At 38.6% G+C, this 12574-nt stretch overlaps 1 protein-coding gene across 1 annotated transcript in view; it reads right to left on the bottom strand.

Moving 5' to 3' along the window:
* FYB2 (FYN binding protein 2) overlaps positions 1-12574 on the bottom strand; it is a 90726-nt gene that overhangs the window by 16720 nt on the left and 61432 nt on the right. Inside the window, 2 exon segments of the mRNA XM_065884147.1 lie at positions 3007-3105; positions 4187-4247. Of these exon segments, the coding sequence (XP_065740219.1) occupies positions 3007-3105; positions 4187-4247 (160 nt within the window).

Consider the following 12574-nt stretch of genomic DNA (forward strand, 5'->3'; position numbering starts at 1 on the left):
TTTCCTTCCAGGTACTGTACTTTATGTTGGAGATACTGCAGTGGACAAAACAGTCAAAATCCCTGCCCTCATGGAGTCTAGTAGAGTGAGACAGACAGAAAACAAACAAGGAAATTTATGATCTATCATGTAAGGAAATTTATGGAGATAAGTGCAATTAAGAAAAATAGAGCAGGGTAAGGGGGGAGGGGGACTGGAGGTGAACGCTGGTTTGCCATTTTTCAGAGGACGCTCAGGGAAGGCTTCACTGATAAGGTGATTTTGAAGCAGAGGCCTGAAGATAGTGAGAGAATAGGCCAGCTAGATATCTGGGGTAAGAGCATTCCTAGGGGAGGAAACAGCAAAGAGACCCTCAGGCTGAGGAGTGCTTGGCCTGTTGAAAGAAGAAGTCAGAACATTTGGAACAGAGGGAGTGAGAAGAGGCTTAACATTTAATTCCCATGTAAAACTCATAGCATAGCTAAGACCCGTGGCATTTAATTCTTGGTTTATTTATGCCTAAATCAAGCCATTTAATAATGACAATCCTAACAGGCAGTGTGTGCGTGTGTTTGTGCGTGTGTGTATGTGTGAGAGAGAGAGAAGATTGAAAGCCCCAATTCTTTTTTTTTTTTTTTGCGGTACGCGTGCCTCTCACTGTTGTGGCCTCTCCCGTTGCAGAGCACAGGCTCCGGACGCGCAGGCTCCGCGGCCATGGCTCACGGGCCTAGCTGCTTCACGGCATGTGGGATCTTCCCGGACCGGGGCACGAACCCGTGTGCCCTGCATTGGCAGGCGGACTCTCAACCACTGCGCCACCAAGGAAGCCCCCAACTCTTTTTAAAGGTCACATTTTCATGGTTGCAACCTCCTTCTGAAGAAAACGCAACAAACTAAGAGTTGATGTTCCAGAGAGGAGCCCTCAATCAAAAGGCTCAACAAAAGGTAAACAAAGAAACAAATAAATAAAATTCTGTTGCTACCTTGGTATGTCTTCATGCTATTAATTGAAAAATTAAGGTAGAGAGGCAGATTTTGGCAAAATTTAAGGGGAAAAAAAGGCTTTTTAGACCTTCCTACAAATGGCAGATTTCCCCCTGCACATAGTGAATTTCTCTTTATAGAGGTGTGCAGGCATAGAGATTTGGCTTCTTAGGAAATCTGCAGAGAAGCTTGTGTAGTGGGTTGGATTAGGTATATGGATTTCTCTTCTTACCCTGATTCTCTGACTCTAAGAAAAAGGGTTTCTCAGTAGTATTAATAGATGTTACAAGATGTGCACGGGATGTTACAGAAACATAGAAGAGAAACCGGTAATACAGGTTTGGGTAGAAAGGTTCATGGAATGCGTCCCAGAAAGGATAATATTTGACCAAACTTTAAGGGAAGGCTAGAACTTTGATAATCAAAGGAAGTTGGAGAAGGGCAGGTACATTCCATACCAACGGAATGCCGTGGTCAAAAGCAAGGAGGCATGAAACGCCAGGGCCCTCATATACAAAGAGGGAATGTGTTAATGGGCTGGTGATGAGAGTAAATCTGAGCGAGAGATGGAGCTGGACAAGTAGGAAGGGGCTGCCATAAAAGTATTGACTTGCAATGAAAAGGGATTGGATATTTGTTCTAAAAGTCATAAGCAGTCACTTACAATTCTAAGAATAACTCTAAGAAAAAGGAAATAACATTTGAATTTTAAAAACATCAGCATTGGGACTTCCCTGGTGGTCCAGTGGGTAAGACTCCACGCTCCCAATGCAGTGGGCCCGGGTTCAATCCCTGGTCGGGGGAACTAGATCCCTCACGCCTACCGCAACTAAGATCCTGCGTGCTGCAACTAAAACCCTGTGCAGCCAAAATAAATAAATAAATATTATTTAAAAAAATAACACGCATCAGCATTCTCACCTGGATCAAATGTTTAAGGGACTGCAGGTATCACACTAATAATTTTTGTCAGAAACATCTAACCTGCTAAGGTCGGGGTCTGCCTTTAGGTCTCATTGGCCACTGGAGCTAGACTCCCTCTTCTTCCATGGTCAGGACTACAATTTGTAAACCCCATATTCTATATAAATCTCTTGGTAGATCTACATCCAACAGAAAATTAGACTTAAAGTCATGTTACTCTGAGGTTTTATAATTGAAAAGAACTTCAAGGTAGAATAACATAATTCCGTGTCAATATATGTAATAACCTGGGTCAAATTATTTTACCATCCTCTGCCCTCATAAAATACAGATCTATGTCTATGTTTTTTTTTGTGTGTGTGTCTCTCATACACACACACACACACACACACATATATGAGAGAAGTGCCTCCAGAGACCACCCAGTCTCCCTCCTCCCTCCTATTATACGCAAGAAGAAACTTGATCCCTATGAATGCAAAATGGAAGTGATTTGCCCATGGTTGCACACTGAATAAACAGAGAAGCTGAAACTAGAATCCAGAACCTAGGCCTCTTGTTTGTTTCTCCTACTCATGAATTTCTAACCTTCCCAATTCCCACTGGTAATTAGCTAGGGTGATCTTGGAGGGTCCCTTCCAGGTCTAAGACTTTGAGAAATTCATCTTCCCTTTCCACACACTGCCTCTCTCAAGAGAGGCAAATTAGAATTTGGAAGTGTAGACAAATAAAACCACTGGAACTTGTAGGGCTGAGACAGCATAATAGGATGTAATTAATAACATAATGCTCAGTAACAACAACAGGAATCTATGCCAAGGATGATGAGGAAAGTTTCTTTCCTGGACTTTGTTTGATTAAGACTTTCCCTCTACCCTTGTTCACAGCCTTTTCTCATCCATTTTTTCAAAAGGGACATTGTCACTTTCTCATTAGCATCTGTGGGTGTAGTTCACTCAAATATTGGCAAGGAAGTGGTAGGTGATAACCAGGGCCTTTGGTTTTAGTTTCTGGTACCGCTTCACTAGAAGAACAGAATAGAGACCATCAGCTGTGTAACTAACCAGACCAGCACTGCTAATACTCTCTGGGAAAGAGAAATAAAAAGGGAACTTTTACCTTATATTTTCTTTCGACTTGGTTTTCTTCATTTTAAATCTATCCTTTTCTTTCTTGAAGAACCTCTGCAGTCTTTTAAGTGCTTCTTTTCCATCTAAACTAAGAGGAATCAGAGGATATAAATAATACCATGTTTGAGAGAGTACTGGGGATGGAAACCTGCTGTAGTAAAAAGGATCAGAGACTTCAGTCTCATTTCTTCAACACACCCCACTCAAGGAAGAGCAGGAAAATGCCTTGTCAGCTTCTATGCTCTTCTTCTTTCTTTAGATACTGATAGGAAGTAGCACATATCAGCTATGGATGGAATTACTATATTTCAATACAAACTTTCATCTACTCCAAATGGTTTCTATTTTAAAGACTTTATGGAGCAAAGTCTTCCTTTTAGAGACGATGACTCAGGGACCCATAGTTTACAAACTATACTAGAAATACATTATAGAAATTCCTAGCTTCTGAAATTCACATCACTAATCTTTAATTTATGGAATGATAATATAACAATGATGGTACAATGACTGCCTGGTTGATGATTAAAATTTTTCCAAATATGCTCTTGATTGGGGGGTGGGGAGCGTAGGGAGAGGGAATGATACACTCATATCATCCCACCCAGCACAAATGCCCTCTTTTCCCTTCAACCCTCAAACTTCTTGCTTTTGACTACTGCTGTTTTCCTTTCCACAATGTGTGCCTAATAACTGAATTTGATTAATAATGCCCATTTGAACAAATACTGTCCTTGATAACACTGAATTATTAGATAATAAATTAAGCCCCAATCCCAGAGATAGCCTCATTAACTTTCAAAGATACAGGTAAATCATAACCATTGATTTCTTCCTGGAAAAGCAACTACAGAATTGAAGCATTTTATTGATATTTACTTCTCTTTTCTCACTTATTCCCTAACACAGTATCAAAGTCCTCTACTCTGGGAGATGGACATTTTCTCAAAAGAGGAAGCAATGTGATCAAAATGATTAGATATGATTGTACACAATTACAAGCACCCTATTGATCACAATGTTGTATTACAACAGCTTATCTCCATTCTCTATGCATATCTTCCCTAAAGATGGGGTGGGTAGGGATGGAGGTCATTTGTTAAACTTTGGTTTTCCTAGACTAACAGGAAATACCCTTAGCTATGAAGCCAAGAAAAAGAGAAACTCACTCTATCTTTGGGTAGTTGCTCTTTGTTCTGTAGACCTCTTCATACATTTCTTCACTATTTTCTTTTGAAATTAAAAAAAAATTATTCATTATAATGGCAATAATTCAGATTCATATTTGACACAAAATTATTGGATACCTACCACGTGCTAGGTACTCTAATCTTTTGTTTGTGAAGTAGATTTTATTGAAACATATGCACGTTTTTACAAGCACGTGGTAAAAATAAGTAACCTCTATAAAAGTACATACAAACAAAAATTAATTTTTGCTTCTACCCTGTTTTCAAGTCTGTCTGATTTAGTCAAAGAAAGTTAATTTATTAACAGATTCCCGCCTTCAACCCTCCCCCTTGGCATATTTTACATACAACAATCAGTCTACTAAACAGCAGACATTGTGCTGAATGCTGGGGAAATAATGGAGACAACCAGACACATCTTGAAAAATCTTCCCCCATCATAGCATGGCTTTCACCTAGTCCAACACATAAGCTTAAAATACACAGTTATACTTTGAATCTACCCTGGCAATGGAGGATTTTCAAGTTCAGAACTTGATTCACAATGAGTTTAGGACAGTCACTTAACTTCTCTGTGCCTCAGTTTCCTTTTTTTAAAATGAGGGTACCATGTTTAATGATCTCTAAGATTGTTTCTCCATCTAAAATTCTAATATTCTAAGAAGGACAAAAACAACCAGAGTAGCATTTGATTATCCCTCCTCCATTAACTTTTCATTCATTCAACAAATATTTTTTGAATATGTAACATGTGCCTGGCATTATGATAGGGGCTAGGGAAAATGGTGAGCATAGAGAAGGAAATCATCTAGGAGGGAAGAGAATTATTAATCAAAGAACCACATAAATATAGGATTACAACTGTGGCAAGTGCTATGAAAAAGAGGGTCATGGTACTATAAGACTGTATACCTAAGAGAATATTCCCTGGGGAATAAGGATTGAGCTGAGATCAGAAGAAAGATTACGAGTCACTTAGACAAAGGGGCACAGGGGAGGAAAGAACATGCCAGGAAGAGGGAGTAGAATATGCAAACACCCTGCAGTGGGAGCCTAGAAAGTCAGAGAAGCTAACAGGTCAGCATGACTGGATCTCAAAGATGAAGACTGAGTATGTATGAAAAGAGGATGGAGGGGTAGGTAAGGGCATTCAAGTCCTCTATACCATGTTAACGTCAATCTTAAAAGTATTGGGAATATACTACAAAGTTATAGTAGTCAAAACAGTATGGTACTGGCACAAAAACAGACATAAATCAATGGAACAGAAAAAAAGCCCAGAAACAAACACACACACTTATGGTTAATCTATGACAAAGGAGGCAAGAATATACATGGAGAAAAGACAGTCTCTTCTATAAGTGGTGCTGGGAAAACTCCTAGAAGAAAACATAGGCAGAACATGCTTTGACATAAGTTTTAGCAATATTTGTTTTTGGATCTGTCTCCTCAGGCAAGGAAACAAAAGCAAAAATAAACAAATGGGACCTAATCAAACTTAGAAGCTCTTGCACAGCAAAGGAAAAAATTAACAAAACAAAAAGACAACCTACTGAATGGGAGAAGATATTTGCAAATGATATGTCTGAAAAGGGGTTAATATTCAAACATATAACAAGCTCATACAACTCAATATCAAAAAAACAAGCAACCTGATTTTAAAAATGGGCAAAGGTCTGAATAGACATCTTTTCAAAAAAGACCTGCAGATGGCAAACAGGCACAAGAAAAGATGTTCAGCAACACTAATCATCAGGGAAATGCAAATCAAAAGCACAATGAGATATCACTTCACATCAGTCAGAATGGCTATCATCAAAAAGAGGACAAAAGGGGCACCTTCAAGTTGGTGGAGGAGTAAAATGTGTAGATCACGTTCCTCCCCACAAATAGATCAAAACTACATCTACATGTGGAACAACTCCTACAGAACACCTACTGAATGTTGGCAGAAGACCTCAGACTTCCCAAAAGGCAAGAAACTTCCCACATACTGGGCCGTGTGGCTGACAGGGTCTTGGTGCTCTATCTGGGTGTCAGGCCTGAGCCTCTGAGGTGGGAGAGCCAAGTTCAGGACATTGGTCCACCAGAGACTTCCCAGCCCCATGTAATATCAAATGGTGAAAGCTCTCCCAGAGATCTCCATCTCAATGCTAAGACCCAGCTCCACTCAACGACCAGCAATCTACAGTGCTGGACACACTATGCCAAACAACAAGCAAGACAGGAATACAACTCGACCCATTAGCACAGAGTCTGCCTAAAATCAAAACAAATTCACAGGCACCCCAAAACACACCACGGGACGTGGTCCTGCCCACCAGAAAGACAAGATCCAGCCTCATCCAGCACAACACAGGCATCATTCCCCTCCCCCAGGAAGCTTACACAACCCACTGAACCAACCTTACCCACTAGGAATAGACACCAAAAATGAACCTGCAGCCTGTGAAAAGGAGACGCCAAACACAGTAAGTTAAGCAAAATGAGAAGACAGAGAAACACACAGCAGATGAAGGAGCAAGGTAAAAACCCACTTGGCCAAACAAATGAAGAGGAAATAGGCAGTCTATCAGAAAAAGAATTCAGAGTAATGATAGTAAAGATGATCCAAAATTTTGGAAATAGAATGGACCGTTAACAAGGACCTAGAGAACTAAAGAGCAAACAAACAATAATGAGCAACACAATAAATGAAATAAAAAATTCTCTAGAAGGAATCAATAGCTGAATAACTGGGACAGAAGAATGGATAAATGATGTGGAAGATAAAATAGTGGAAATAACTACCACAGAGCAGAATAAAGAAAAAAGAAATAAAAGAATTGAGGACAATCTCAGAGACCTCTGGGACAACATTAAACACAACAACATTCAAATTACAGGGGTCCCAGAGGAAGAAGAGGCAAAAAAAAGAGGCTGAGAAAATATTTGAAGAGATTTTAGCTGAAAATTTCCCTAACATGAGAATGGAAATAGTCAATCAAGCCCAGGAAGCACAGAGAGTTCTACACAGGATAAATCCAAGGAGAAACACGCCAAGACACATATTAATCAAATTATCAAAAATTAAATACAAAGAAAAAATATTAAAAGCAGCAAGGGAAGCAAGAATTAACAAACAAGGGAATCCCCATAACCTTAACAACTGATCTTTCAGCAGAAGCTCTGCAAGCCAGAAGGGAGTGGCAGAACATATTTAAGGTGATGAAAGGGAAAAACCTACAACCAAGATTACTCTACCAAGCAAGGATCTCATTCAGATTCAGTGGAGAAATTAAAACCTTTACAGACAAGCAAAAGCTAAGAGAATTCAGCACCACCAAACAAACTCTACAACAAATGCTAAAGGAACTTCTCTAGGCAGGAAACACAAGAGAAGGAAAAGACTTACAATAACAAACCCAAAACAATTAAGAAAATGTTAATAGGAACACACATATTGATAATTACCTTAAATGTAAATGGATTAAATGCTCCAACCAAAATACATAGACTGGCTGAATGGATAAAAAACAAGACCCATATATATGCTATCTACAAGAGACCCACTTCAGGCCTAGGGTCACATACAGACTGAAAGTGAGGGGATGGAAAAAGATATTCCATGCAAACAGAAATCAAAAGAAAGCTGCAATAGCAATTCTCATATCAGACAAAATAGACTTTAAAATATAGACTACTACAAGAGACAAAAAAGGACACTACATAATGATCAAGGGATCAATCCAATAAGAGGATACAACAATTATAAATATTTATGCACCCAACATAGGAGCACCTCAGTACATAAGGCAAATGCTAACAGCCATAAAAGGGGAAATCGACAGTAACACAATCATAATACGGGGTTTTAACACCCCACTTTCACCAATGGACAGATCATCCAAAATGAAAATAAATAAGGAAACACAAACTTTAAATGATACACTGAACAAGACGAACTTAATTGATATTTATTGGACATTCCATCCAAACAGCAGATGACACTTTCTTCTCAAGTGCTCACGGAGCATTCTCCAGGATAGAACATATTGTGGGACACAAATCAAGCTTTGGTAAATTTAAGAAAATTGAAATTGTATCAAGTATCTTTTCTGACCACAATGCTATTAGACTAGATATCAATTACAGGAAAAAAATCTGTAAAAAATACAAACACATGGAGGCTAAACAATATGGTACTAAACAACCAAGAGATCATTGAAGAAGTCAAAGAGGAAATCAAAAAATACCTAGAGACAAATGAGAATGAAAACTGGATGACCCAAAACAAATGAGATGCAGCAAAAGCAGTTCTAAGAGGGAAGTTTATAGCAATAAAATCCTACCTCAAGAAACAAGAAACATAAACAACCTAACTTTACACCCAAAGCAATTAGAGAAAGAAGGAAAAAAAAAAACCCAAGTTAGCAGAAGAAATCATAATGATCACATCAGAAATAAATGAGAAAGAAATGAAGGAAACGATAGTAAAGATCAATAAAACTAAAAGCTGGTTCTTTGAGAAGATAAACAAAATTGATAAACCATTAGCCAGACTCATCAAGAAAAAAAGGGAGAAGACTCAAATCAATAGAATTAGAAATGAAAAAGGAGAAGTAACAACTGATACCGCAGAAATACAAAGGATCATGAGAGATTACTACAGGAAACTATATGCCAATAAAATGGACAATCTGGAAGAAATGGACAAATTCTTAGAAAAGCACAACCTTCCGAGACTGAACCAGTAAGCAATAGAAAATATAAATGGACCAATCACAAGCACTGAAATTGAGACAGTGATTAAAAATCTTCCAACAAACAAAAGCCCAGAACCTGATGGCTTCACAGGCGAATTCTAACAAACACTGGGAGAAGAGCTAACATCTATCCTTCTCAAACTCTTCCAAAATATAACAGAGGGAGGAACACTCCCAAACTCGTTCCACAAGGCCACCATCAGCCTAATACCAAAATCAGACAAAGATGCCACAAAAAAAGAAAACTACAGGCCAATATCACTGATGAATATAGATGCAAAAATCCTCAACAAAATACTAGCAAACAGAATCCAACAGCACATTAAAAGGATCATACACCATGATCAAGTGGGGTTTATTCCAGGAATGAAAGGATTTTTCAAATACGCAAATAAATGTGACAAGCCATATTAACAAATTGAAGGAGAAAAACCATATGATCATCTCAATAGATGCAGAAAAAGCTTTTGACAAAATTCAACACCCACTTATGATAAAAACCCTCCAGAAAGTAGGCATAGAGGGAACCTACCTCAACATAATAAAGGCCATATATGACAAACCCACAGCAAACATCATTCTCAATGGTGAAAACCTGAAACCATTTCCTCTAAGATCAGGAACAAGACAAGGTTGCCCACTCTCAACACTATTATTCAACATAGTTTTGGAATTTTAGCCACAGCAATCAGAGACGAAAAAGAAATAAAATGAATCCAAATCGGAAAAGAAGTAAAACTGTCACTGTTTGCAGATGACATGATACTATACATAGAGAATCCTAAAGATGCTACCAGAAAACTACTAGAACTAATCAATGAATCTGTTAAAGTAGCAGGATACAAAATTAATGCACAGAAATCTCTTGCATTCCTATACACTAATGATGAAAAATCTGAAAGAGAAACTAAGGAAACACTACCATTAACCATTGCAACAAAAAGAATAAAATACCTAGGAATAAACCTACCTGAAGAGATAAAAGACCTGTATGCAGAAAACTATAAGACACTGATGAAAGAAATTATAGATGATACAGAGGGAGAGATATACCATGTCCTTGGACTGGAAGAATCAACATTGTGAATATGACTATACTACCCAAAGCAACTACAGATTCAATGCAATCCCTATCAAACTACCACTGGCATTTTCCACAGAACTAGAACAAAAAATTTCACAATTTGTATGGAAACACAAAAGACCCCAAATAGCCAAAGCAATCTTGAGAAAGAAAAATGGAGCTGGAGGAATCAGGCTCCTTGACTTCAGACTAAACTACAAAGCTATGGTAATCAAGACAGTATGGTCCTGGCACAAAAACAGAAATATAGATCAATGGAACAGGATAGAAAGCCCAGAGATAAACTCATGCTCATATAGTCACCTTACTTTCGATAAAGGAGGCAAGAATATACAATGGAGAAAAGACAGCCTCTTCCATAAGTGGTGCTGGGAAAACTGGACAGCTACATATTAAAAAAATGAAATTACAACACTCCCTAACACCATACACAAAAATAAACTCAAAATGGATTAAAGACCTAAATGTAAGGCCAGACACTATAAAACTCTTAGAGGAAAATATAGGCAGAACACTCTATGACATAAATCACAGTGAGATCCTTTTTGACCTCCCTACTAGAGAAATGGAAATAAAAACAAAAATAAACAAATACGACCTAATGAAATTTAAAAGCTTTTGCACAGCAAAGGAAACCACAAACAAGACAAAAAGACAACCCTCAGAATGGGAGAAAATATTTTCAAATGAAGCAACTGACAAAGGATTAATCTGCAAAATATACAAGCAGCTCATGCAGCTCAATATCAAAGAAAAAAAAACCCAATCCAAAAATGGGTAGAAGACCTAAACAGACATTTCTCCAAAGAAGATTTACAGATTGGCAACAAACACATGAAAAAATGCTCAACATTACTAATCATTAGAGAAATGAAAATCAAAACTACAGTGTAGGGCTTCCCTGGTGGCGCAGTGGTTGAGAGTCTGCCTGCCAATGCAGGGGACACGGGTTCGTGCTCCGTCCGGGAAGATCCCACATGCCGCAGAGCAGCTAGGCCCGTGGGCCATGGCCGCTGAGCCTGCGTGTCTGGAGCCTGTGCTCCGCAGCGGGAGAGGCCACAACAGTGAGAGGCCCGCATACCGCAAAACAAACAAACAAACAAAAACTAGTGTGGTACCACCTCACACTGGTCAGAATAGCCATCATCAAAAAATCTACAAACAATAAACGCCAGAGAGGGTGTGGAGAAAAGGGAACCTTCCCACACTGTTGGTGGGAATGTAAATTGATACAAACACTATGGAGAACAGTATGGAGGTTCCTCAGAAGTCTAAAATTAGAACTACCATACGACCCAGCAATCCCACTACTGGGCATATACCCTGAGAAAACCATAATTCAAAAAGAGTCATGTACTACAATGTTCATTGCAGCTCTATTTACAACAGCCAGGACATGGAAGCAACCTAAGTGTCCATTGACAGATGCATGGATAAGGAAGATGTGGCATATATATAGAATGGAATATTACTCAGCCATAAAAAGAAATGAAATTGAGTTATTTGTAGTGAGATGGATGGACCTAGAGGGTATCATACAGAGTGAAGTAAGTGAGAGAAAAACAAATACCATATGCTAATACATATATATGGAATCTAAAAAAAAAAAAAAGTGGTTCTGAAGAACTTAGGGGCAGGACAGGAATAAAGACACATAGAGAATGGACTTGAGGACACAGGGAGTGGGAAGGGTAAGCTGGGGCGAAGTGAGATAGTGGCATAGACTTATATACACTACCAAATGTAAAACAAACAGCTAGTGGGAAGCAGCTGCATGGCACAGGGAGATCAGCTCAGTGCTTTGTTTCCACCTAGAGGGGTGGGATAGGGAGGGTGGGAGGGAGATGCAAGAGGGAGGAGATATGGGGATATATGTATATGTATAGCTGATTCGCTTTGTTATAAAGCACAAACTAACACACCATTGTTAAGCAATTATACTCCAATAAAGATGGTAAAAAAAAATATGACAAAAGATGTTGGTGAGGATTTGGAGGAAAGGGAACCCTCCTACACTGTTGGTGGGAATGTAAATTGGTGCAACCACTATGGGAAACAGTATGGAGGTTCCTCAAATAATTAAAAATAGAACTGCCATATGATCCAGCAATTCCACTCCTGGTGTCTATCTGAAAAAAATGCAAACACTAATTCAAAAAAGATGCACCCTAATGTTCATATTAGCATTATTTACAATGGCCAAGATACGGTAGCAACCTCAGTGTCCATTAACAGATGAATGGATAAAGAAGATGTAGTGTACACACACACACACACACACAGGAATACTACTCAGCCATAAAAAAGAATGAAATTTTGCCATTTGCAACAACATGGATGAACTTGGAGAGTGTTATGCTTGGTAAATAAGCCAGACATAGAAAGACAAAAACCGTATGTTTTCACTTACATGTGGAATCTAAAAAAGAAAAAGAAATATAAATGAATATAACAAAACAGACTCACAGATATAGAGAACCAATTGTTACCAGTGGGAAGAAGGGTGGAGGAAAGGGCAAGGTAGGGTATGGGCAAGAT

The sequence above is a fragment of the Phocoena phocoena genome, chromosome 1 (genome assembly GCF_963924675.1).
Source record: "Phocoena phocoena chromosome 1, mPhoPho1.1, whole genome shotgun sequence".
In the NCBI taxonomy this organism is placed as follows: domain Eukaryota; kingdom Metazoa; phylum Chordata; class Mammalia; order Artiodactyla; family Phocoenidae; genus Phocoena; species Phocoena phocoena.